The sequence below is a fragment of the Microcaecilia unicolor genome, chromosome 3 (assembly GCF_901765095.1).
Source record: "Microcaecilia unicolor chromosome 3, aMicUni1.1, whole genome shotgun sequence".
Lineage (NCBI taxonomy): Eukaryota > Metazoa > Chordata > Amphibia > Gymnophiona > Siphonopidae > Microcaecilia > Microcaecilia unicolor.
In genome coordinates, this window is record NC_044033.1 from 255120407 (window position 1) to 255148111 (window position 27705).

General features: G+C 49.9%; 1 protein-coding gene across 1 annotated transcript; it reads right to left on the minus strand.

Annotated features, from left to right (window-relative positions):
* Positions 1-1566: 1566 nt before the first annotated feature.
* On the minus strand, positions 1567-20672 carry GYS1 (glycogen synthase 1). Its single transcript, XM_030197918.1, is given in 25 exon segments — positions 1567-4065; positions 5439-5519; positions 6227-6390; positions 11376-11471; positions 11590-11716; positions 11792-11905; positions 12650-12728; positions 13272-13290; positions 13293-13330; positions 13789-13895; positions 14512-14632; positions 14761-14858; positions 14860-14879; positions 15808-15885; positions 15888-15951; positions 16464-16477; positions 16480-16543; positions 16546-16653; positions 18318-18387; positions 18389-18428; positions 18431-18506; positions 19364-19402; positions 19404-19489; positions 19492-19545; positions 20364-20672. Coding segments are annotated over 25 exon segments (2205 nt in total). The 5' UTR covers positions 20482-20672; the 3' UTR covers positions 1567-3735.
* Between the last annotated feature and the right edge of the window lie 7033 nt (positions 20673-27705).

Genomic DNA, 27705 nt, shown 5'->3' on the forward strand with positions numbered 1-27705 from the left:
TTGTTCTACACCACTCAGGACTTTGTAGACCTCAATCATATCCCCTCATCTGTCTCTTTTCCAAGCTGAAGAACCCTAACCCGTTTAGCCTTTCCTCATACGAGAGGAGTTCAATCCCCTTTATCATTTTGGTCACTCTTCTTTGAACCTTTTCTAATTCCGCTATATCTTTTTAAAGATACGGCAACCAGAACAATACTCATGGTGCAGACACATCATGGAGCGATAGAAAGGCATTATAATATTTTCGGTCTTATTCACCATCCATTTCCTATTAATTCCTAGCATCCTGTTTGTTTTTTTGGCCGCCGCCACACACTGAGCAGAAGATTTTGGCGTATTATCTACGACACCCAGATCTTTTTCTTGAGCGCTGACCCCCAAGGTGGACCCTAGCATCAGGTAACTGTGATTCAGATTATTCTTTCCAATGTGCATCACCTTGCATTTGTCCACATTAAATTTCATCTGCCATTTGGACGCCCAGTCTTCCAATTTTGTGAGGTCTTCCTGCAATATTTCACAGTCCGCACATGTTTTAACAACCTTGAATAGTTTGGTATCATCTGCAAATTTGATCTTTTCACTCATTGTTCCAATTTCCATATCATTTATAAATATGTTAAACAGTCCCAGTCCCAGTACAGATCCCTGTGGCACTCCACTGTGCACCCTCCTCCATTGAGAGAAATTACCATTTAACCCTACCTCTGTTTTCTGTCCAATAACTATTCCTAATCCCCACCAGATCCTTGCCTCCTATCCAATGACTCTTTAATTTTCTCAGGAGTTTCTCATGAGGAACTTTATCAAAAGCTTTCTGAAAATCTAGATACACTACATCAACCGTGTAGTGGGATATGAAAATTACAAGTCTCTGCATACAGGGGTGGACTGAGAGTGGTCTGGGCCCCTTGTCCGGCCGCTGCCCGACACCCCCCCCTACCGCCGCACTGCTACCCCCCTACAGCCACAGCCAACGCCCCTGCTGCTCCGGTCCTACCTGAAGGGCCCATGAGGTCTTAGTGGTCTCTGCGGGGGGCAGGGAAGCATGTTCTTTCCTGCCCGCTGCACCACCACTATTCCCCCACCTACCGGCGCTGGCATGTTTTCAAAATGGCGGTTGAGACTTCCGCAGGGGGAATAGCAGCAGCACAATGGGCAGGAAAGAAAAAGTGCCCCTCCTCCCGCCCGCAGAGGCCACTGGATCACCAGCGGCACACCTTTAAAGGTAGGACCGGAAAGGGCTGTAGTGTGCGTCGGGCATTCGGATAGAGCCTCTGGGCCCTCAGGCACTGCCTGCTTGCCCGAATGGTCAGTCCACCCCAAGCCCAGCATCCTTGTTTCCAACAGTGGCCAATCCAGAATCCTGGGTTTGATGGACCTTCGGTCTATCCCAGCATAGCGGTGCTTATGATTTTTATAATCTGAGGAAAGGAGGTGGTATACAGCCAAGGATAAAATCAGGACAGATATCTACAGGAAATAAGCCAGTGCATCTCTGGCAAGTCTCTTTACTCTCCATTGTCTCAGCTACAGCTTTGTCAGTAAGCACAACAGGACAGGCAGCTCGATTTGGTCACTCTTCTTTGAACCTTTTCTTTAATTCCACTGTTTGGTTTTTTGAGATATGGTGACCAGATTTACACACGATACTCAAAGGTGAGGTCATACCACAGAGCAACACGCCATAGGCAGTGCTGTTTATAGGATTATTACAATGAATTTAGAATGAAGGCTCAGCTCATGCAGACCTCTCTCATACCTATTCATGGTGGTAATGCAGAAATCCCCAATTTTCCTGGTGCGCCTCCAGGAGAGGGCTGTGCTAAAGTGAGAAAGTTTATTTCATACTGTTCTGCATCTACTTCTGCTGCGTATTCTGCTCCTCCCGCTCATTAACCCCCAGAGCTGTGCGACCTGTTTCTGCCTTTCCTGAAACTGCGACAGCCGGAGTCCAGGAAACCGAAAAGCACTTTTCAAACACAAATGTACTGCTAGCCAAATTTGGGTAAGCACTGCCCTTCTCCTTGCTCAGAGGACTGATGAGCTGCTGAACTGAACCAGACCTAAGGTACATGAAACCCAGGATCCTGCTTCCACTAGTGGCCAGTCCAGCTCATGGTGGTTTTCCTCACCCCCCCCCCCCCCCCCCCCCCCATTAACACTGCTATTCTCTACAGAAAGGAATGGAGGAGTGACCTTGTAACAGATTCCTATGACCAACGATGGTCTTCCCTCTGGCCAGTCTGATCCTTCCTCACGCTGTGGGTACATGCCTGAGTGAAGGATGCTTAGAAATAGGTATTTGCTTGCATCTCACTGCTGTTGAACCCCTGGGGACAGAGACCACCCTCTTGAGCTAGTCCTCCCCAAATCGAGGGCAAAAATTAACTCCATCTCTTCGTTCTATGGTTAACGCTGACCTCCTGTCCTCCACCTCTCAGGTACTGATCAGGTGTCACCCTGTCCTTTAGCAATCCAGAGCCCTGCCCCCTGCACCTGTGGTAGAAAGGTTAAAGTGAACAGGAAGGGAAGAGGAGTGGGTGTGTCAGCCTTTCCTATTGCCAGTTCCAAAGTAAATCTGAACTCCGGTGCCTTCAGCCAGGGAGGGAAGTGCAGGTGAAGTTTTGCTTTTTCAGCCACTGTGCCCTCCAGCACTGGCGGATGGAAGAAGCAGGGATTGGACAGCTCAGTACACTCGAGCCACAAAGTGCGACACTGAGAGCCTATCCCGAGCTCTTCATCAGCCTGATGCACCTGGACTGGGGGGTGGAGAGAAGCAGACACGAGCCGCAGTCGCTTTTTCATGTTTATTTTTTAAATATAAAGATATAATAAATTTAATATATGTTCTTTCCATGTCTGCCCTACCCCAGAGTTCTAGTTCACTCTGCCATGGTGGTGGGGGGGGGGTGGGGGGGGTGGGGAGCAGTATGTCACCTCTCCCTGGGCTGCTCCCCACCCTCCCCAGCTCACAACGAGGGGTGATCACACAGCAGCAAGTGGGGGTCAGTTCAGCCTATCATGAGACCAGAACGAGACCAGCACAGTCAGCATAGGTTATGCACAGCATTCACCCTCACCACCACCCCTGGCGCTTGTGCAAAAGCCAGAATAAAACTTCACACCAGCCACATGTCCAGGCAGCCTCCGGGCCCATCTGTTCTCAGCACCTCTGACCCATCTGCCACCAGCCACGTTTGAAATGTAAGGATGGTGATTGCGGAGGTGCCCCAGCTCTCTGGGGGCCAGGCTGCATCACCGAGTCCATAACCCAGGTGGGGATGGGGAGGAGGAGGGGGGTGTGCCCTTCTGGTGCTCTCCTTTTGGGACCGCCCCCCACCCTTCCAGTGCTAGCCTCTTACACCCCACCCCCACCCCACTCATGTCTGCAAGTGGGGAGCTCCTTCCCCTCTGCCAAGCCCTACTTAAAAGCCCCTTACCCTTCCCAAAGAGTTTGGGGCCACACAGGCACAGCAGAATGACTGTGAGCAAGAGGAGAGTCACATATTACAGCAGAGCAGGCCGAGGGAGGCAGAGGTCTCTTGTCCACACTGTTATCCTTTTTAACACAGCTCCGCTGACCCAAGAACCAAGGCCGCAGCCTAGGTACAGTTCCAAAGGCTGTGGAGAGGGGGAAAAGGTGGAAGGACCAGGAGGAATGGGGCAAAACCCAAGCAGCAGGGGACAGTAGAGGGGGGGCAGGAACTCTCTCAACCCTGACGCCGAGGCCTAATTGCGTTCTTCCGTGATGGAGCTGGCAGGGCTGCTGAGATCGGTAGGGCTGCTGGGGTTCGTCGGGGTGCTGGCATTACTGGTGTTACTGGCATTACTGGAGATGCTGGCATCGATGGAGCCTTTCTTCGAGCGCTTACGCCACTCGGGCACAGTGCCCACAGCCATGGCGGCGGGCTTGATGTTTTGCCGATCTTTTTCAGCCTCCTCTTCCTCGTCATAACGTTCGTCATCTTCTTCTGTCTCGCTGTGGTGGGGGCTGGAGTGACGGGAGAGGGAGGGAGAAGGAGGGACAGAGGCTGGGCGGGGGTAGCGGAAACCCTGGACCTAGAAATATACAGAACAAAAAAAAGACAGAGACAGAGATTAGAACTGACGTACAGATAAACGAGAGGCTGGGCACACGATCGTGTCCCCACGCTAGCAGAGACCATGTTTTTATTTCTGCACGTTTTAAAGATTTGAAATCGATCAGGAGGCCAAAGGTCCTGTTTCCTCTCGAAAGCCACAGACCTTCTCCACAAGCTTTCGAATATAACACAGAAATGACGACAGCTTAAGCCCAGTATGACCCGTGCAGGTGGCCATCAGCTGCTTAGGGTTGCAGCAGTGTAGGTTCCCCCCCACCCTCCCCAATGCCTTTATTTAGGGTTCCAACTGCTGCTCTTGGAAGGACACCCAGCACTGCCCCCCTCCCCACACACACTTTTTAAAGGGGAAAGACATTTGTTTTGCTTCGAGTAGAAATAAACTATTATTCTTATTCCATCCTCACTGTACATAAGGGAGGGGGGAGGGGGGCAGCTTCAGTGGTGTAGCCAGACCTAGTAGCCCCTCAACAACCCCCCTCCCCCACTAGATAAATAAAAAAAGGTTGTTTTTTTAAACCTTCCCCTCAAGCTCGCTCCCCCCATCCAAAATCCTTCCAGCAGCAGTCTGGTATTTGCCCCCATCTGCCCTTTCTCCCCAAATGTACCTCAGAGGTGGTCACAGTGATTAATTTTCTCTGCCTACGCCGGCCTGACAGGCTTCCCTCTGCCGCATCTGTCCTCACCGATATCACTTCCTGTTTCCTTACTAGTGGAACGCAGCAAAGGAAGGCAAAGGCAGCGAACATTAATCGCTGCGGCCGCTTCCGAAGTACACCAGGGAGAGGGTTCAGAGATAGGGGCCGAGAGAGCGGGCCGCTGGTGGAGGAGAGGGAGAGAGAGAGGAGAGTGTGGTGCCTGCGCCCACCCAGACCCACCGCTACACCACTGCACAGGCCACAGCCCAGACAGGTTTAAGACTTCCACCAGGAGGTTTATTTACAGCTAGACTCGCTGATCAAGCCATCTCAAAATACATTCCTGGTGGAAATCTTGAAAACTCAACTGGGTTGCGGCCCTCGAGGACCGTAGCTGGCCACACCGGATTAGAGAGATTCTTTCATTGCGGATTTTGTCCCTACCACGTCCACTGGAAGGATGTTCCAGTCCCCTTTTCCATGAAAAACTACTTCCTGATGATACAGTGTGGGGAAGGAACTCGAAAAACAACAAACTGTCAGGGGACACCTGTGTGAAACCAGCATCTCTGGCCCCCATTGCAATAGGCCCATCCTAAGACCTGCTGCAGGATCAGCCGAGAAGCCCAATCATCCAAGCATTTACCTCACCTCCCATGTCCAAACATTCACCAGGAAAGACTATGGTACTTACCGCCGTGGGTTCGGGAGGTTCGTAGGTGAAATTATCCGGGAAGGCTTTGGCCAGTGCCATGTGGCGGGCGTACATGTAATACTGCAAGAAGAAAAGGCACTGGGTTACCGCACCGAGTGACCACACTCCCTTCCTATCCTCAATGGGCCTAGTGGAGCCATCACACACTCCAGCAAGGATGTCATGGAAGCTGCCAGAGCGGACCGGTCCGCAGGCTTCTTACTGCCCGGCCTGCACCTAACAGGGTGGCAATGAGTTCATGTGTTATTCTGAATTTGATTTTTGAAGGAGCACCGAGTCGTGCCAATAAAGTCTAATTCTGTTTATGCTACTGCAAGTTTGTACCTAATGGATACAGAGAGCTTTGTGACTGTTACAAATCTCAAAAAAAATCTGGCAGGACAACAGCCGAGCCATCAGGTCTCGTTGTTGCTGAAGTCCTGATAAAGACCACTGATGATTTAAACGATTGTGGATGTTACAGGTGTTGCATGAGAAAGGCCAGGCCAGCATATGTACCCAGGCACTAGGGGGAGACAGAGAGCATTGCCGATTCCTGGGGAGGGTAGAAAGAACCAGATGAAGAGACCCCTGTTACGCATCCTGTCAGAAGAGTTGAGGCTCTGTCAGGGGGAAGTGACTGGATACAGGAAATGTTAGTTAGGGCATTGCTGTATCTGGTGATTAATAAGGGGGCGGGGGGAAGGGATAGTTTCAGTGTTTACTGGAAATAAATAAAGTGAAGCTCAAGAATGAAAGCAGTGCAGCTAGGAGCTGTGTCCACTCACCCTGCCTAGGTACTTCCAGTCCAGAAGGTCCGAGAGACGCTCTGTCCGGTTGCGCTGGATGATACGTTGACGCCTCGACTGCTGGCAGAAGCTGTACATGAAAGATGTGAGCTGTGTGCAGGAGTCATCGAGCCCTCGGAAGCGTCGGTCTAAGATGTAGATTCCTGCCAAGAGGAAGGACAGCGAGAAAGAACCAGAGACCATCAGCTTCAGAAGAGACCACACCGAACCAGTCATTTAAAGGAGTACAAAAGTATTGCCGTACTCGGAAAGACCAAAGTCCATCAAGCCCAGCATCCTGTTTCCAACAGTGGCCAATCCAGGTCACAAATACCTGGCAAGATCCCCAAAAAGTACAAAACATTTTATACTGCTTATCCCAGAAATAGTGGATTTTCCCCTATAATGGCCTATGGACTTCTCCTTTAGGAAGCCGGCCAAACCTTTTTTAAACTCCGCTAAGCTAACCGCCTTTACCACATTCTCTGGCAACAAATTCCAGAGTTTAAATACACGTTGAGTGAAGAAACATTTTCTCTGATTCGTTTTAAATTTACTACATTGTAGCTTCATCGCATGCCCCCTAGTCCTAGTATTTTTGGAAAGCGTAAACAGACGCTTCACGTCTACTCGTTCAATTCCACTCATTATTTTATAGACCTCTATCATATCTCCCCTCATCCGCCTTTTCTCCAAGCTGAAGAGCCATAGCCACTTTAGCCTTTCCTCATAGGGAAGTTGTCCCATCCCTTTTATCATTTTCGTTGCCCTTCTCTGCACCTTTTTTAATTCCACTATATCTTTTTTGAAATGCGATGACCAGAATTGAACACAATATTCGAGGTGCGGAGTTTGGAGGGCAGAATCGGTTCAGAGTGTCAAGGCTGCATTTCTGCTACATGGTCACTGCTGCCCTCTAGTGGCTGCAGGCTCAAAAGTCTATGAAATAAATTTAACTGATTATCCATCTTAAGTAGAGGAGTGTGGTAGCCGTGTTAGTCCACTCTTAAGGTTATCAATAGAAATCAAACAAAATAAAACATGGAAAAGAAAATAAGATGATACCTTTTTTATTGGACATAACTTAATATATTTCTTGATTAGCTTTCGAAGGTTGCCCTTCTTCGTCAGATCGGAAATAAGCAAATGTGCTAGCTGACAGTGTATATAAGTGGAAACATTCAGGCATTACTATGACAGTCTGACAGGGTGGGAGGATGGGGGTGGGTAGGAGGTATGCATGGGGACATCAAAGCATATCATTGATATTCTAACAGGATGGGTGTGGATAGGTGAGGGGTGGGGTGATCAACAGAGAAATACAGCTTTATGGTTTAAAATGGGCTAGGAACCCCAGATCCTTGTTAAGTCCTTTCTGTTGGGTGTTAAAATATTCAATCATTCTGACTTCAAAGGTCTTACGTTCTTGTATGGTTTTAAAGTTACCTTTCAGGATTCTCACTGTGAAGTCACTGGTACAGTGTCCTGGTCCTGTAAAATGCTGACCAACAGAGGTGGGAGCCCTACTGGCACCAGTATTGTTCATGTGATGTCTATGTAAATTGAATCTTGTCTTAAGCATCTGGCCTGTTTCTCCAATATAGCATCCTTCGTTACATTTTTTACACTGAATGATATATACCACATTGGAAGATGAGCAAGTGAAAGATTCCTTTATGTTGAATATCTTTCCTTTGTGGATGACTGTGGGGTCCTGTGAAATATTTTGGCATAGTTTGCAACTGGATAAATTACAGGAAGTGTGCCCTTCTGTTCCTTTTCAGTCTGTGATGGAAGTTTACTTCTGATTAGCTTGTGTTTTAAGTTGGGTGGCTGTCGGAAGGCCAGTACTGGTGGGGATGGGAATATCTCTTTCAGTAATTCATCCTCCTGGAGTATAGGTTGTAGATCTCTTATGATTTTCCTCAGTTTTTCCAGCTCTGGATTGTATGTCACTACAAGGGGGATTCTGTCTGTGGACTTTTTCTCCTTGTACTGTAGCAGATTCTCCCTGGGTGTTTTGAGGGAGGAGGCAATATTCTTGGAGATTATTTTGGGGTTGTAGCCTTTCTGTTTGAAGGATGCAGTCAGGCTTTTAAGGTGTCTGTCTCTGTTCCCTGGGTCAGAGCAGATACGGTGGTATCTTGTGGCTTGGCTGTAAATGATGGATCTTTTTGTATGTGAAGGATGGAAGCTGGAGTTGTGGAGGTAGCTGCATCTGTCTGTGGGTTTCTTGTATATAGATGTTTGTATACAGCCATCACTGATTGAGACCGTGGTGTCCAAAAAATTGACCTTTTCTGGGGAGTAGTCAATTTTGAATCTGATTGTAGGATGGTATGTATTGAAGGCAGAATAAAATTGTTTCAGAGTTTCTTCACCCTCCGTCCAAATCATAAAAATGTAATCGATGTACCGGTAGTATTTTAGAGGTTTGGTCTGTGTGTATTCAGAAATGTCTCTTCCAGCTCAGCCATAAAAAGGTTGGCATATTGGGGTGCTGTCCTGGTGCCCATCGCAGTGCCCATTATTTGTAGATAGATATCATTGTTAAAGCGGAAGTAGTTGTGAGTTAAAATGAATTTGATTAATTTGTAATAGTTTCTGGTGAGTATTGATGGTCCAGTGTGGATTTTTTTAGGAGTCTTCCACATGCAGCTATGCCATCCACATGTGGAATGTTGCTGTATAGTGATTCTACATCCATCGTGACCAGAAGGGTGTTAGGTGGTAGTTGCTTGATATTTTTCAATTTATTCAGAAAGTCTGTGGTGTCTTGTATGAAGCTGTTAGTTTTGTGTACGAGAGGTTTCAGAATTCCCTCTATGAATCCAGATATTTCTTCCGTGAGTGTGCCAATACCTGATATGATTGGTCTGCCAGGGTTTCCCGGTTTGTGGATCTTGGGTAGCATGTAGAATGTGCCGACAGAAGGCTGGTTTGGTATGAGTTTCTTCAGGTGAGGTTGCGCTTGTGTAGGAAATGTTTTGATAAGGTCTTTCAGCTGTTTTGTGTAATCCTGTGTGGGGTCCTCAGTTAGTTTCCTGTAGTATTTATTGTCTGAGAGCTGTCTGTGCCCCTCTTCAATGTATTTTTGTATGTCCATAATTACCACTGCGCCTCCTTTGTCTGCGGGTTTGATGATAATGCGTCGTTAGTTTGTAGGGTTCTTATGGCTGCTCTTTCTGGTGGAGTAAGATTGTATAGGATTCTCTTTTGTTTGTTGTAAAGTTGGGATTTCACCCTATGTCTGAAACTTTCTATGTAATTATCCAGCTTGTAGTTTTGTCCCTCCTGTGGGGTGAAATAAGTGTTCTTTTGTTTAAGACTGTATTCGGTCTGTTGGTGTCCCTTTATTATAGAAATGTGTTTTAAGGCGCATTTTTCTAAAGAATTCTTCTAGGTCTGAATATAGTTGGATTTCATCTAGTTTACTGGATGGGCAAAATGAGAGCCCTTTGGAGAGCACAGAGACCTCATGCTGTGATAATTGATGGTTCGAGAGGTTTATTATCCCCATTTGGTTTGCATCTGTAAAGGTGTGATCAGTATTCCCTGGTTTGTTTGGGCTCTGATTTTCACATGCCTCAGATGTGTATCCAAGTGTCTCCAAGGTGTCTGGGGATGTTGGTTCTGCAGAGCTGTAGCTATTCAAGGATAAGCAGTTTCTCTCTCTTTGATTTTGCAGGAGAGGATATAGCTTTATAGACTATTTTACAGTAGTGACATACAATCCAGAGCTGGAAAAACTGAGGAAAATCATAAGAGATCTACAACCTATACTCCAGGAGGATGAATTACTGAAAGAGATATTCCCATCCCCACCAGTACTGGCCTTCCGACAGCCACCCAACTTAAAACACAAGCTAATCAGAAGTAAACTTCCATCACAGACTGAAAAGGAACAGAAGGGCACACTTCCCTGTAATTTATCCAGTTGCAAACTATGCCAAAATATTTCACAGGACCCCACAGTCATCCACAAAGGAAAGATATTCAACATAAAGGAATCTTTCACTTGCTCATCTTCCAATGTGGTATATTTTTGTTTTTATTTTTGTTACATTTGTACCCCGCGCTTTCCCACTCATGGCAGGCTCAATGCGGCTTACATGGGGCAATGGAGGGTTAAGTGACTTGCCCAGAGTCACAAGGAGCTGCCTGTGCCTGAAGTGGGAATCGAACTCAGTTCCTCAGTTCCCCAGGACCAAAGTCCACCACCCTAACCACTAGGCCACTCCTCTACTCCATTCAGTGTAAAAAATGTAAGGAAGGATGCTATATTGGAGAAACAGGCCAGATGCTTAAGACAAGATTCAATTTACATAGACATCACATGAACAATACTGGTGCCAGTAGGGCTCCCACCCCTGTTGGTCAGCATTTTACAGGACCAGGACACTGTACCAGTGACTTCACAGTGAGAATCCTGAAAGGTAACTTTAAAACCATACAAGAACGTAAGACCTTTGAAGTCAGAATGATTGAATATTTTAACACCCAACAGAAAGGACTTAACAAGGATCTGGGGTTCCTAGCCCATTATAAACCATAAAGCTGTATTTCTCTGTTGATCACCCCACCCCTCACCTATCCACACCCATCCTGTTAGAATATCAATGATATGCTTTGATGTCCCCATGCATACCTCCTACCCACCCCCATCCTCCCACCCTGTCAGACTGTCATAGTAATGCTTGAATGTTTTCACTTATATACACTGTCAGCTAGCACATTTGCTTATTTCCGATCTGACGAAGAAGGGCAACCTTTGAAAGCTAATCAAGAAATGTATTAAGTTATGTCCAATAAAAAAGGTATCATCTTATTTTCTTTTCCATGTTTTATTTTGTTTGATTTCTATTGATAACCGATTATCCGTCACTTCGATCAAGGGCTGAAGGTGCGAGACAGGGAAACGCCTAACCTACTACTGAAAGGAATGAGAAAATAACGGAAAATTGTGATTTGCCTGTAAAACACAAAGGGTAGCGCAGAGAACTCCCCCACCCCACCCTCATGCTTTCTCTAACACATGCTGTAACCAACACATTCCCGATATGATTAATCCACATTAACTGGGACCTACAGGGAGTCAGCAATCAGTGACCTGAACCTCAGTGTGTCCTCAGGACCTGCTGACACTCACCGTAGGCAGAGGGGTCAGCAATGTGCTCCTCCATGAAACAGCCGAAGCCAGACAGGTTGGTGGAGATGCTGGGGATGCCCATCACAGTGCACTCAGCTGGACGGTGGGAGGGAGGGGGGGGAGAGAGAAAGAGAAAAAGAGGTCCCATCACATTCAGCACAGGAAGGAAGCGCGTTAAGGGTTAATGACCTAAGGAGCTAAGGGGAGATCTTACCTGGAGTATAACCCCAGGGTTCATAGTAGGAAGGGAAGACGCCCAGGTGACATCCCCGTACAAACTCCTCATAATCCACAGGCAGAAGCGGACTGGTGGATGAGAGGAACTCAGGGTGGAAGATAACCTATTCAAGAGAGAACAGGTTGAGCCTCTGAATGAGAAGAAACCTGCCCCCTGCCCTGTTCCCCTCCCCTTGTACCTTGATCCTGTCAGCGCTGCTGTTAAACAGACCGATCCTCCGAATGGTTGTAAGGATGGAGTCCGTAGAGTCGTCCAACATATTGTGGGTACAGACGGGAGGGAAAGAGTGCCGCTGGGAAAGGAAAGGGCGAGTCACAGGGTCATTCTCTCCCCAGAATGGGACTCCATATACCACTTTTCTACAGTTTTTGCAACCACATCCAAAGCGTTTTATCTGGGGTGACGGAGGGTTAAGTGACTTTACCCAGAGTCACAAGGAGCTGCAGCGGGAATCGATCCCAGTTCCCCAGGACCGAAGTCCACTGCACTAACCACTAGGCTACACCTCCACTCCACAGAAAAGAAACCTGTCCCATCATTAAGTAGAAACTAGGTCTGTCGTATTCTTTTTCAGCACATAAACAGACACTTTCCAAAGGAGATACCCCATCGGAAGTTGGACTGCACTACCTGGCCGACAGGAAAGAACAGATCCCCATCAGCCAGATGCAGAGAGTCGGATCATGAAACCAGAATCATCCATTTAGTCACCCAACCAACTAAACATTTACCAAACAACCCACACATATGGCCAACAATACAACCAACCACCAAGCCAGTCACTTGACAAGTCGCACACTGTGTCACTTAACTAAACAGCCAAACACTCGGTCATGCAACCAGTCACCCATCCAACCCACTACCAAACCATTAACCAATAACCTATATACCTGGCCATCCAAATACCAACCACCCTTCCACACAGCCCCCTAATCTCTCTAGCATGTGGTACCCGATTCAGAGCTAGAAGGAGAAAATCTGCAGTGAGGAAAATTGCCCGCTTTCTCCCTCTTTCTCTTAGTAAGATAGACCGCACCTGGGTTGCAAAGATAGCCCTCTTCATCATAGTGAAATCTTCCTTGTCCAACATCTTGTTCATATCTGGCAAGTTGCCACTGTAAGAGACCAGAACAGCCAAAGAGTCATGTTTTCTTCTTGACATTTTACGGATGGATCTGGAGGTCTTCCAAGACAGAACTGTCCTGCCTCCATGTTGCTTCAGAGTGGGAATGGAAGTCCCTGGGATGAGACAGTGGGTCCCAGTTGAGGAACGGCGTCTGATAAGGGAATCTTTACAAGACACAACTGGAATCGGGGAGTGGGGGGGGGGGGGGGGGGATTCATGGTTTCTTTCGGGACCCAAAGCTGGGGCAGTGTATGTTTCTCTCACATATATACCAGGTAATACTAGAGACTCAGAAGCATCTCTCGTGCCAGTCTCTTAAGCCTGAGCTTACGTTGCCATCCCACACGGTTCATCCGAGAAGGCAAGACGAGAGGACAGAGGACCCTTCCCCCCTCCTGGGATACAGAGCTGGAAAAGTGAGGACAACGGGCAACATGAAAACGTATGTGTTGGCAGGAGGGAGAGAGAGCAGCACAGAATTTTAAATCTGCGTGCAGACCCTCGTCCAGCAGGGGCACAGGCCGACACTCACACCAGAAGGGATTCATAAGCTTCTTCCCAAACTTCTCTTTCACTGTATTGGCTGTGTCCCTGGAGAAAGAGAAGAGGCATTTTATTAATGAGGTGCTGGGGGGGGGGGGGGGGGGTTAGGGAGTGCGCCATACTGATGAGAGCAGAGGAGAGAAGGGCAGGCGCACAGTTATCTGAATGCCAGAGGCAAAGGATGAAAGGACAGACATCATTACAGAGCGGAAACTGTCTCCTCAAGAACCCTCTACTTTCCAAGAGTGCAGGGTGGGCATTACTCAGGCCTGACTTTGTTTACAGCCAGCCAGCCTGCTGCTCACCTCTCTCTAGAGAATGTGGCCATGGCATCTTCCTTGGCTTCCACACAGGCCTACAGGAAGGGCATTGAGCAAGGTCTCTCCCCACCCCCACCAGAAAGCCCCTTCTCCTCTCCCACAAGAAAGCGCTGGTAGGTTATTGCTTGAGTCCCGTCCCCCCTCCCACCTCAGAGTACATGAGTTCAGTGCCACCTGGGTACTCACCAGAGCTGTTTCCTCACAGCTTGTCCCTTCAGGGTCTCCACGTTGAAATTATTGGTTCTGGCTGGCATGATGAAGAATGCCACAACAGTGATATCGCTCTGATTCACCTACACAACGGGGACAGAATAAATCATAAGTATTGTGATGCTGAGACAGACCAAAAATCCATCAAGCCCAGCAACCTGTTTCCAACAGTGGCCAATCCAGGTCACAAATACCTGGCAAGATCCCCAAAAAGTACAAAACATTTTATACTGCTTATCCCAGAAATAGTGGATTTTCCTAAGTCCAATTTAATAATGGTCTATGGACTTTCCTTTAGGAAGTTGTCCAAACCTTTTTTAAACTCTGCTAAGCTAACTACCGTTACCACATTTTCTGGCAATGAATTCCAAAGTTTAATTACACGTTGAGTGAAGAAAAATTTTCTCCGATTCATTTTAAATTTACTACTTTGTAGCTTCATCACATGCCCCCTAGTCCTAGTATTTTTGGAAAGCGGGAGCCTTATGACATGGGAGAAGGAGTACAGAGCATCAAAGCAACCTTACATCCTGGAGGAACTGAGATATCAGGGGAGCCTTAGGTCCTGGGGTGGATAAGAAGGGTGGGGGTGGCACCATCCATCTCGCCCCAACGGGCACATCTGTCTCTCTACCCTTCCCCCCACCAAAACGTCTCAGGACCTGGAAGCACAAAGTACTTGGTGTGTATGTTCCTCACCCTCAGCAAGTAATTCAGTCGAGCGAGAGCCTCCAGGAAGATATCTGCGCCTTTATTTGAGAACTCGTAACGTCCAGCTATGAAGAAAAACAGCGTCTTATCGAGATTGAAGTCCAGGTGCCTGTGGAAGGGAGATAGCAGAAGCTGTCAGACCCCACAATCCGTCCACCGTGCCCCATCTCCTCCCCAGTGCAGGATACCAGCACAAGCTAATGTCCCGTGCGGCAAGACCTGGCAGAGAGGCCTCACCCGTAGAAGTGGCCGCGGATGAACTCCTGGATACGAGCTTTGCTCTGCGCGTGAAGATTCTGGAACTCATGCATGGCAGAGAACTTTTTCACATTCAGGACCGTTCGGTGTGACCACATCTGAAGAGAGACAAACGCACAGAGGGTTAACAGATCCCTGACTCTGCGGCTTACTCAAGGCCACAAGTTTCTCTTGTTTGGCCAGCAGGAAGCGCAGGTGCCTCTGGTGCCAGGGGGACTGTGACTCGATGGGTGAGGGCAGCCCCCTGGGGACGGGGGGTGAGGTTCCATGCCTGGAAGAGCACAGGACAGGCAGAGTCCAAGATTCAGAGGCAAACCCGGAGATCACATTCTTTAAGGAATCAAAACAAAAATCACGTATTCAATTATGAGATTTCTTCTATTTTACGTATACAGGGAAAATACTGAAAACACCAGGCAATAAAAGAACCATAACCGTACTAGAAAATAGGGAGGGTTAAGGAGACCCCTTCTCCTGGGATTCTCCTCTTCCAACACAAACCTTACTAGAGATCTTTTCCCTTGGGACATCACCCTCTCCCCTTCCAACACATTACTGGAAATCCCTTCCTCTGGGACCCCTCTCTCCCCCTTCCCCTGACACTGCCCTCCCCCCTTCCAACCCTTTACTGGAAACCTTTCCTCCAGGATACCCCTCTCTCCCCCTTCCTCAGCCACTGCCCTCTCCCCTGCCACCACAGTCATATTGGAGACCCCTCTCCCCTGGGATGCCCATTCCGACACATTATTGGAAACCAATTTCTCAAAGGCAACCCATCTCTCCCTTCAAACAGAAAGGGAACATTTAATTCTGAACCTTTTCCCCGAATGTTCCCATCAGTATTTTACACTCTAGATGCTCATGTTTGTGGAGACCTGGAAAACATCCCTTTAACTCAGGAAATGCTCAATTGAGCATCCGTCAAGTGCCACCAAGCTCTCCCCCTCCCCCAGACCATCAAAATCTCCTGTCCTATCTGTGGACCCCCTCCTCACATCAATGTAATCCCCCCACACTGACGCTCACCAGGCTTGCGTTTCAACAGGTACTCGGCCTCAACAGCGGTGATCTGTGACACAGTGGTGAAAACGTGGGCACACTGACAGCAGCCCGCTCCATGCAGTATCGATGATAGATCTGACGGTCTCCCGCCTCCTTATCCACATTAAACTGTGAGGGGAGAACAGAAAGCGTCATCAGCAAAGACTATGCCGCAAATGCGCTCTCCCCCACCCACAGATCACTAGGACCACAGGTGAACCACCCTCCCCCACCCACCATAAGTACATGCCACACTGGGACAGACCAAAGGTCCATCAAGACCAGTATCCTGTTTCCAACACTGGCCAATCCAGGTCACAAATACCTGGCAAGATCCCAGAAAAGCTCAATACATTTATGCTGCCTTATCCCAGAAATAAGCAGTGGATTTTCCCAAGTCAATTTAATAATGGTCTAATGGACTTTTCCTTTAGGAAGACGTCCAGACCCTTTTTAAACACCGCTAAGCTAACCGCCTTTACTACATTCTCTGGCAACGAATTCCAGAGTTTAATTATACGTTGAATAAAAAAAAATTTCTCCGATTCGTAATAAATTTACTACTTTGTGCAGATCCCAAATATACAGAATTCTGACTTCCTGCTGAGGGACCAGGCAGCGCCTGCTGGTGCCGGACTTACATTTTGCAGGGTATGTAAAAGTCAACACTGCCAGCACACAGGTAGCGTCCCAGAAGCGTGGCATGGGTGGTGAAAATCGTGGGCCACTGGGAGCTGTACGGATCCGACAGAGGCAGAGGCCCACACCGGCCAGCCACTCGTGAAAGTGAGCCACGATGAAGGGCTTCTCGTCTTCACACTGAGCTGCGTACTGAAACACAAAAAGAAAACATACACAGTCACCATCACATTATATCCTGCTAACACCTCCCAGCGGGTTACAAATCTCAAGAAAACCAGAACGTAACTCTGAGTTATCAAATTAGTTGAAAAGAAAAATTAATTACGCCCACAAAGTTTCTAAATAAAAAAGGTTTATGTTTTTCCTGAGGAGAAATACGATTGAGGAAAAGACAACGTTCCCGCAATAGCTTTCCGTAGAAACGCTGCTTGAAATGCGTCAAAAAACAAAAGTCTTTTCTTCCCCTTAAACTGATGGGAATGTGAAAAACTGTCAGCGTCGCATCTCCTAACTCTGAGGTGGTGTAAAGCAGAAATGAGTGAGTAAATATTTGGGGAATCTGGCCTTGCGGTGTTTAAAAAAGAAAAACAAGCTAACTTAAAAAGGTGAATCTAGCTCAGCAGTTCCCTGTGCGCCACAGTGAACTCTCAGGGGTGCCATGGCAACATCGCTCCCTACTTTTCTCCTCCCACAGGTCCGGCATCTGCTGCCACAGTGCTTTGCAGTTTACATTTTCGGGCGTCTGCGATTCGCACAGGCAACTGCGAGGGACTTCCCTCTGCTGTGCGGCTGGCCCCATAACAGGAAAGTTGCATCAGAGAGGGCCGGACGCAGCAGACTGGGAAGGCACTGGACTGCCCGTGTGAATTTGCGGACGGCCTGAAAACGTAAGCTGCAAGCACTGCAGCGGCGGTGGGGGAAGGAGAAGGAAGCAGCAGCGATCCTGACCTGCAGGAAGGAAGGTAGGAGCGATGCTGGATTTGGGGAAGGTGTGCTGGTGTGAGAGGAGGGAGCTGCAGGGAAAGGAAGACCTATGTAGTGGGGGAGGAGGGGGTGCCACAAACCGAAAAGTTTGGGAACCCCTGCTCTAGCTTCAATGGGCAACCAATGGAGCTTAATATAATAGGAGAAAACACTGAAACTTGGTTTGACCAAAAATCAATCTAACTGCCGTATTCTGTATTGTTTGAATCTTCCAAAATGATCCCTTGTACAGCCTCAGTAGATCATGTTACAATAATCAAGTGTTGAGACTATTAGCGAATACACCAGTCGCTCAAATTGAGCGAGTTCAAAACATTTCCTAACGGTTCGCTATTTTTTCATCACAGAATTAAATTTGTGGCTCTAATGAAATGGAACAGTCTAATTGAACCCTCAAAATCTTTATGATTGGAGAAAGTATAAAATCTACATTATCCATAGTAATCATCCATGACCAGAGCACCTACACTGGGAGGGTAGGAACAACATTCCTGCCATGGGGGGGGGGGGGGGGGGGGGGGGGAAGAGAACCAGCCCTTGAAAGCAGCCACATGCTGGGGGGGCAAAGGAGGTGGCTACTAGTATCACCCGGAAGATCACAATCCCACTTCCTGTGGCAACACTTCAACAGCTGCTGTGCAAACTTCCCGTCTGAGAAAGATTAATGCCACAGTGCTGCTGACAGCAAGAATCCTGCTAAGGAGGAGTGCAGAGCGGAGGTATGAGAAGCATGAGAAAGAAACACTGAAGATGGACGGCAGGGAGAGGAGAACTCAACATGGCCTGGGAACTCAACGTCCCAGACAATAGGTCATGAGGCAAAGAAGTGAAAGAGAGCGCGAGACAGACAGACGGAGCCCAATACCCACCTCTCCTAGGAACCAGGCCGTCAGGAACCCAAAGAGCACGGCATCGTTGGCTTCACGGTCATACCAGGGATGCCAATGGTACAGCTGTCCAGAACTCCGTCTTCCAGTGGCCAGGTTCCAGGCTGTGGCTCCGATGTCAATCAAGATCACGTAGGGACTTCCTTCGATAAGCCAGCGACCAAAGTACAGCTGCCAACACCCAGACCAGGAGAGAGGAAGGGGACAGGCTTTAGTGCCCTGGAGAACAGCAGCTAACACTCACCACACCCACCTATTCCATCACCTCCCCAGAAGCGGATTTCAGGGAAACCTGGTGTCCTATAGCAAAGCGGGACTTGGGGGGGGGGGGGGGGGGGGGCTGCAACATGTCACATGAGGCCTGAACCTCTTGTGTTGGATGGGGAGAAGGGCAGAATGTCATATGGGGATGGGGGGAAGCATGTCTACATGAGTCATGGAGTCTCTGTACTTGGGGGGGGTTAGCTCATAACATAAGCCTGGAGCCCCTAGTGTGGAGGAAGGGGCAGAATGCGAAACGTGAGGCCTGGGATCCTTGTGCTGGATTGGAGGTGGGGGGAGCTGGTGGATAACTGTGGAAGGGGGAGTCCAGATTTGGGAATAAGGGGGGAATGAGCGAAGCAGAGAGAAGAAAGCCCATTAACTTCCTGCTCTGAGGGGGTGTTTGAGAAGCTCCTGGTTAGCTGAGTCATTTCCCAGTCACCCATCTCTCTGTTCTGGTACCTCGCTGGCAGCCCTCCACCCAGGAATGGGGAGGGGAGAGGGGACACACTGGAGGAGGTGTGTTGACCTTTACCAGGGAAGCTGTGAAGTAACTGGATCCCTGGCTCACGCGCATGGCTGATTACAAGCCGGTGCTATATTTAGGAGATGTGGGCCAATCTAGGCTGACAGTCTCGCTCCTGTCCACACCCATCTCTGCCGAGGCTGGCTGCAGCAACTGGGGAAGCACCACAGCAGGTAACTATGGTGCCTCCTGCGAGAACGGCACAGTGTGAAAGGACTGGAGCAATCTGAGAACAGTCCACCTTGCAGCCCTTAGAGTTCATGGAATCCAGGGTGTGCTTTAATGGCAGCATTTGGGGCCTCGATGAGCTCCACCTGGGTTCGCACATTGTGTTCAAAATAAGGACCGATCAGGAAGTAATTGTCTCCCACTCATCCGAGGTGATTTTGGCTTTGGTCTGGATCACAGTGTAGATACCACCGACTGCACAGGAGGGAAAAGAGGAAAAAAAAAAGCAGAGTGAAAAAACACATTTTTAGCATTCAATCAGTACTGACAAAGCACCGCTGGGAGGAAGCTCACAATGCTAGATAATCCTCAGGAACCGGGACAGGGCAACAGTGGGAGGGAAGCTCACCCTGCTGGATTCTCCTCCGACATCGGGACGGGGCACTACTGGGAGGAAAAGCTCACCCTGCTTAATTCTCCTCGGACACCAGGACGGGGCACCACTGGGAGGAAGCTCACACGGCTAGATCCTCCTCTGACACCGGGACAGGGAACTCGGGGGGGGGGGGGGGGAAAGCTCACCCTGCTAGAATTCCTGTGCCTTACCCAATCTAAGATCTAAGCTGACAATCAAACAAGCCTAGAAGAGATAAACCCCTTTGTCTTCTACTCAGCTTCCATGCTGTCCCCAGTCACCTTCAGCAAGAATGCAGGAATCCAAGCTCTGAGCCAGGTTTCTCTGAAGGAGGCACCAAGTCCCACTGCACAAATCAAAACTCCCGACATAATGAAATCTATAATCCCTTGGTCTTAGCAACCCCCAATAATTTTGAAAAGTTGGCTCCTATGCTCCCTATCACAACTCCTTCTAAGTATCCCCCACCCCACCCCAGACACCAACAAAGCAGCTCTAACCCACTTCCAAAACCAGATACCCATTCCTCAACCTAAGCCATTAATGGCCAAATTCCCTCTCACACGTGCTGCATCCCCAGTTTAAGTGGGTAACAAGGTAGGGTTAGAGCCTGGCACCTTAAGCAAGTGGGGTCATCCCAGTGCACCTCCCCACTGACCTTTGTTGGCCACCTCCCAGGCCACCTCGAACAGCACTGTGTTCTCCAAGTCCAGATCATCGTCCCAGTCCTCCAGGCCAGTCAGAGAGGTGACGGACAGGCTGCGGGCCAGTGGCATGGTGGAGGAAGAGCCCTGCGGAAGGGGAACGCTGTTGGAAGGTGCAAGGCTGCTCTTGCACTGGGATTTGCGGGGGGTGGAGCTCCCCTTGCACTAGGATCGCTGCAGATGACGACTGTCAGCCACTGATACACTGTAAGCCGGAGCCCCGAGCTACAATGTAACCATCCAATCACAGCTCGGCCTAGGGGCGGAGCCTCAGGGAGCCGAGCCCTCCGCCTTCCTCTCGCCAATCCTATTGGCTATCGGTTCTCCATCAGGGAGCCTCCCACAGATCGCTGCAGCTGCCCGTGAATTGGCTGTCGCCACTCTTCAAAGCCGTAAGACTGATTGGCCGATGTGAACGTCTCGGCCGGCCTGAGGCTAATGGTCAACCACCGATCGAAGTTCGGTTCGATTGGCTAGGGACGGCGTTGAAAGAGGACAGGTAAGGCGGAGGTAACTGATAGGGTCACGGGGTGGCAGGCGGGGAGCGCGTGAACTACGTGCGGACTCGGGAGGATAGATTGCGCAAAAGCCTGTGGTGGTATGGTGCGTCAGAGTGGGGGGGGCGGAGATTGCTGCGCTGCCTCTGCGCCAGGCCGCGGCCGTAATCTCAGAGGGGGCGGGGCCCAGAAAATTAAATGCCCTCGCTGAATGTCCTTGACTGTTCCGCTCTTTCTACTGTCAGATGCTCCCACCTCCCCCACCCCCCAAAAAAGTCCAGGGCTCAGGGGATCCAAGTCCCATGGCCTCGTAAAAAACCAGTGGGCAGCAACATTTATTTTTTCAGTACCTCTACTACTCTGAATCAACCCTTTTTCTACCTACCTCCCCCACCTTGCCTCAATCACTACATTTGCACCTCAGTCACTACTTATGGCCCCTATACACATTCTCCTCATCGCCCTATCCCTTCCTAATCTTCTTCCCCCTCCCCCTACCGCTGTCTACCACAGGGACTCACTGCCCATCCCTTGTCCTTGCCCTCCTGCTCACTACTGCAACACCCTACCCATCCCTTCACCATCTCTCCTATTCCCCTCCTCCCTCTTAGCTCTCAACCTTCATCACTTCCTTCCTGCCATTAACCCAGCCCCATTCCTCCTAAGCGCAACCCCGCCTTCATCGCCCCTACCTCCCCCTTCCTCCTCCGCACTCTCTTTTGCTCATTCTCCTGCTATCTGCTGGAGACATCAATCCCAATCCAGGTCCCCTACACCTGTCCTCGTCTTACCCATACAAATGTTTCCGGGATGTCTCCAATCTTATCTCTGTTCCCCTCCCTCCCCTTCTCTTGTGCCCTGTGGAATGCCCACCCTGCATGCAACAAACTTCCTTCACCCATGATCTCTTCATCTCCCGTTCCCTTCAACTGCTCGCCATAGGCGTAGTTTGACTGTGTCATTTGGGGGGGGGGGGGGGGCAAAGGAAGGGGTGGGGTATATTAGCATATTCATTTGCATATATGTATATGCAAATTATGCTAAAATGGAGGAAGGAAGGGAGCACGAGCTGGCTTTTTTTGGGAATAACCATAATGAATATCAAACATATAAAAGGCAAGTGACCGTGCTCACTTGCAAATGAGCAGTAGAGACTTCCCTCTCTGTCCCGCCCCTGCGTCAAGACGTGATGACGGGGGGAGGGGGGCGGGACAGAGAGGGAAACTGCACGGAAGGGGAGGGAGGGAACCGCTGACGTCGCTACCGCTCCCCCCCCCAAGGTAGCCGCTACCCGCCCCCCCCCCCGGAGTCGCCACCACCCCCCCTTCACCCGGCCTGGGCCCTCTCTTCATTATTCAACTTACAGCAGCGCCGAAACAGCAGCAAGCAGCTCAGCTTCAGCTCCCGTCGGCCTTCCTTCCCTGCCTGTGCCCCGCCCTCGCCGACGTGACGTCACACGAGGGCGAGGCACAGGCAGTGAAGGAAGGCCAACGGGAGCTGCAGCTTGCTGCTGTTTTTGGCGCTGCTGTAAGTTGAATAACAAAGAGAGGGCCCGGGCCGGGTGAAGGGGGGGAGGGGGGCGACTCCGGGGTGGGGGGGGGGCGGTAGTGGCTACCTTGGGGGGGGAGGGGACATGGGAGGTCTCAGAAGGAGGGAGGGCCTTGGAGCTGGGAGGGGCTGGACTGAAGGGGGCCTTCCAGCTGGCTGGGAAGAAGGCACGGGGGGGGGGCAAGGGGCCTTGGAAACTGGGAGGGAGGGAATGGGGCCCCTTACAGTTGTGAGGGAGAGCAGGGGGCCTTGGAACTGGGAGGGAGGGAGGGCGGGCAGGGGGCCTTGCAGCTGGGAAGGGGGGAGGACTGGAGCCTTGGAGCTGGGATGGAGGGACAGAGGGGGCCTTGCAGCTGGCAGGGAAGGAGGATGGCAGGGGGCCTTGGAGCTGCAACGGGAGGGGGGCCTTGGGAAAAAAAACATTCCAATACGCGCCCGTTTTAATGGGCTTAATGGCTAGTGTATGAGATATCTCATGCATATACATTATGGTTATTCCCAAAAAAGCCAGCTCTTTCTCCCTCCCTTCCTTCCTTCCTCCTTACCCAGCACTCCCTCTTCCTCACCAGTAGTATTTCCCCACCCCCTCTCCCATACCACAGATGCACATTTCCAAAAGCTGACATATTCCAATTAATAATTCTGAATAAAATACTTTTTCTACCTTTGTTGTCTGATCATTTCGTTTTTCTATTTGCTTTGGTCCCAGTGTCTTCTTTCCATTTGATATTTTTCACTCACCATGTCCACCATCCTCCTGTGTCCTTATGTGTCCAGTCTACCATCTGTAGCCCTGTCCCTATCCTTCCTCCAGTTTGAGTATCTGCCCTCAAAGTGTTCCGATTCAGCCCTTAAATGCATGTTTCCTCTCCATCCATATCCAACATTTCTCCTCACTCCCCTCCCCTCCATCCATCCATGTGCATCTATTTCCTCTGTCTTCCTTCCCCTCCATCCATGTCCAGCATTTCTCCTCTCTCCGCTTTCCCCTCCATCCATCCAGGTCCAGCAATTCTCCTCCTTCCCCTGCCCTCTCCTCCATCCATCCATCTCCAGCAAATTTCCTCTCTCCCCTTTTCCCTCCATCTATCCATGTCCAGCAATTCTCCTCCTTCCCCTGCCCATCCTGTTTCTGTCCATCCCCTTCCATCCAGCGTCAGAGCATCTCCCCCCCTCTCTCCCCCTTAGCAGCATCTGTAAAACAATGTGGATGCAGCAGCTCACAGGTTTGCTTGCTGTGTTAACTGAACGGCAACGGCTGCACGGGGGAGTGGAAACAGTGATGCCTGCCTTACTTACAGTGGACGAGATAGGCTGGCTCACACTTCCATTCCACTCCCGAAGTCGCAGCAACGAACGGGCAGGCAGCGCTGCGGTAGTAAAATCAACAAGGACGCAGGTTCGACTCCGCCCTTCACTTCCCTCCTGCCCTCTGCGTCCCGCCTTCCTCTGATGTCATTTCCTTTCAGGCGGGACGCAAAGAGGGCAGGAGGGAAGTGAAGGGCGGAGTCGAACCTGCCTCCTTGTTGATTTTACTACCGCAGTGCTGCCTGCCCGTTCTTCGCTGTGACTTCAGCTAAAAAAGTCGCCGTTCCCGTCATTCTCGTTTGGGGGGGGCAATGCCCCCCCCCCCCCCCCCCCAGTCCTACGCCCATGCTGCTCGCCCTAACCAAAACCTGGCTCTCCCCTGACGACTCTGCTTCAGTCGCTGCCCTATGCCATGGAGGTTATCTTTTCTCCCATTCTCCCACCCAGTCGGCCGCGGTGGCGGCGTCGGGTTACTACTTTCGCCCTCCTGCAGTTTTCAACCTCTCCTCCTACCGCAGTCTCACTGCTTCTCATCCTTTGAAGTTCACTCTATCCGTCTATTCTACCCGATGCCACTCAGAGTTGCAGTCATATACCGCCCCCCCCCCCCAACAAGTCCCTCCCCTCCTTCCTCACCGACTTTGAATGCATGGCTCTCTGTCTTTCTTGAGCCCTCATCCCCATCCCTCATTCTTGGAGATTTTAACATACACACTGATAACCCATCCGACACATACGCTTCTCAGTTCCTCCCTTTAACATCCTCCTTCAACCTCCAGCTGAGCTCCACCACCCCTACTCACCAATCTGGCCACTGTCTTGATCTCATCCTCTCCTCTACCTGCTCACCCTCCAATTTCTGTGCCTCAACTCTTCCTCTCTCTGACCATCACCTGATCACCTTCACACTTCATCACCCTCCCCCTCAGTCCCGCCCTACACTTACCACTACTTCCAGGAATCTCCAGGCTGTAGACCCTCCCACTTTACCCTCTAGTATCTCTGATCTCCTCCCTTCCATCTTGTCCTCCGAGTCTGTTGACAAGGCTGTCTCCACTTACAATGCCACTCTCTCCTCTGCACTGGATGCCTTACACCATCCATCTCCCATCCCACTAGGCGTACTAATCCCCAGCTCTGGCTGACCCCTTGCACACCGATATCTTCGCTCCTGCGCCCGATCGGCTGAACGCCTCTGGAGGAAATCTCGCACCCATACTGATTTCATTCACTACAAATTCATGCTATCCTCCTTCCAGTCCTCCCTATTCCTCACCAAACAGGACTATTACACTCAATTGACTAATTCCCTCAGCTCTAACCCTCGTCGTCTCTTCGCCACCCTTCTCAAAGTGCCCTCCGCTCCCACCCCCTCACTCTGTCCTCAATCACTGGCTGACTACTTCCGCGACAAAGTGCAGAAGATCAACCTTGGATTCACCACCAAACCATCTCCTCCTCTTCACCCTATAGCCCACTCCCTCAACCAACCTACCCATGCCTCCTTCTCCTCAGATCACCAAAGAGGAAACTGCCCATCTTCTTTCCTCCTCGAAATGCACCACCTGTTCCTCGGATCCCATCCCCACCAACTTACTTAACACCATCTCTCCTACTGTCCCCCCCCCCCCCCCCATCTGTCATATCCTCAACCTCTCTCTCTCCACTGCAACTGTCCCTGACACCTTCAAGCATGCTGTAGTCACACCTCTGCTCAAAAAACCATCACTTGACCCTACCTGTCCCTCCAACTACCCCCCCCATTTCCCTCCTACCCTTCCTTTCCAAGATACTTGAACGAGCCGTTCAAAGCCGTTGCCTTGATTTTCTCTCCTCTCATGCCATCCTCGATCCGCTTCAATCCGGCTTTTGCCCCCTACACTCTATCTAAAGTCCCTACGGCTCTATCTAAAGTCTGCAATGACCTTTTCCTTGCCAAATCCAAAGGTCACTACTCCATCCTCATCCTCCTCGACCTATCTGCCGCTTTTGACACTGTCAATCACAATTTACTTCTTGCCACACTGTCCTCTTTTGGGTTCCAGGGCTCAGTCCTCTCCTGGTTCTCCTCTTATCTCTCCCAGCGCACCTTCAGAGTACACTCTCATGGCTCTTCCTCCACCCCCATCCTGCTCTCTGTTGGAGTTCCTCAAGGATCTATACTTGGACCCCTTCTTTTTTCAATCTACACCTCTTCCCTGGGCTCGCCGATCTCATCTCATGGTTTCCTGTACCATCTTTATGCTGATGACACCCAGCTTTACCTCTCCACACACCTGACATCACTGCGGAAACCCAGGCCAAAGTATCGGCCTGCTTGTCCGACATTGCTGCCTGGATGTCCAACCGCCACCTGAAGCTGAACATGGCCAAGACCGAGCTTATTGTCTTCGCACCCAAACCCTCTTCTCCTCTCCCTCCACTCTCTATCTCAGTTGACAACACCCTCATCGTCCCCATCTCATCTGCCCGCAATCTTGGAGTCATCTTCGACTCCTCCCTCTCCTTCTCTGTGCATATCCAGCAGATAGCCAAGACCTGTCGCTTCTTCCTTTACAACATTAGCAAAATTCGCCCTTTCCTCTGTGAGCACACCACCCAAACTCTTGTCCACTCTCTCATTACCTCTCGCCTCGACTACTGCAAACCTACTCCTCACTGGCCTCCCACTTTGCCACCTATCCCCCCTTCAGTCCATTCAGAACTCTGCTGCACGTCTTATCTTCCGCCTGGACCGATATACTCACATCTCCCCTCTCCTCAAATCACTTCACTGGCTTCCGATCAGGTACTGCATACAGTTCAAGCTTCTCCTCCTAACCTACAAATGCACTTGCTCTGCAGCCCCTCCCTACCTCTCTACCCTCATCTCCCCTTACGTTCCTACCTGTAACCTCCGCTCTCAAGACAAATCCCTCCTTTCAGTACCCTTCTCCACCACTACCAACTCCAGGCTCCACCCTTTCTGCCTCGCCTCACCCATGCATGGAATAATCTCCCTGAGCCCATACGCCAGGCCCCTTCCCTGCCATCTTCAAATCCCTGCTAAAAGCCCATCTCTTCAATGTTGCCTTTTGGCGCCTAACCACTATTCAAGAAATCTAGACTACCCCAACTTGTCATTTCGTCCTTTAGATTGTAAGCTCCTTTGAGCAGGGACTGCCCCTTTTTTGTTAAATTGTACAGCGCTGTGTAACCATAGTAGCGCTATAGAAATGCCAAGTAGTAGTAGTAGTAGTACATGAGAACCTATTTCCCTGGCCCCTGAGGGCTCACTACATACAGTTGTAGCTGAGGCAGTGCAAGCAGAAGCAGTTTCGGCACTTGCTATAGTGGAGGAAGCGGACCCTCCACCTCTCACAAGATTAGGGCTGGGGAGGAGGCACCTGTCTTAAATGTGGGAAAGGTTTTGGAAGCCAAATTTAAGCTCTTAGGTAGAAAGCTGAAATCTGCATCCTGCAGGGTAGCACTTTTGGAAATACTTCCTGTTCCAGGGCAGAGCTAGGTAGCGCTTCACAGAGATGAGGGGGTTTAGATTTATTAGGAACTGGGCAACATTCTGGGAAAGGGGGGGGGCCTGGTTCAAAGGTTATGAACATAAGCCTTGCCCTTGCCATACTGGGGCAGCATCCTGTTTCCAACAGTGGCCAATCCAGTCACAAGTACCTGGCAAGATCCCAAAACAGTACAATACATTTTATGCTGCTTATCATAGCATCTGCAGTGACCTTTCCCAAGTCCATCTTGGCTTATGGTGATCCAGGAAATTATAGACCAGTGAGCCTGATGTCAGTGCTGGGGAAAATGGTAGAGACAATATAAAGAACAAAATTGCAGAGCATATACATAAGCATGGAATATTGAGACAAAGCCAACATGGATTAGTGACGGGAAATATTGCCTCACTACTCTACTACATTTCTTTGAAGGGGCAAACAAACAT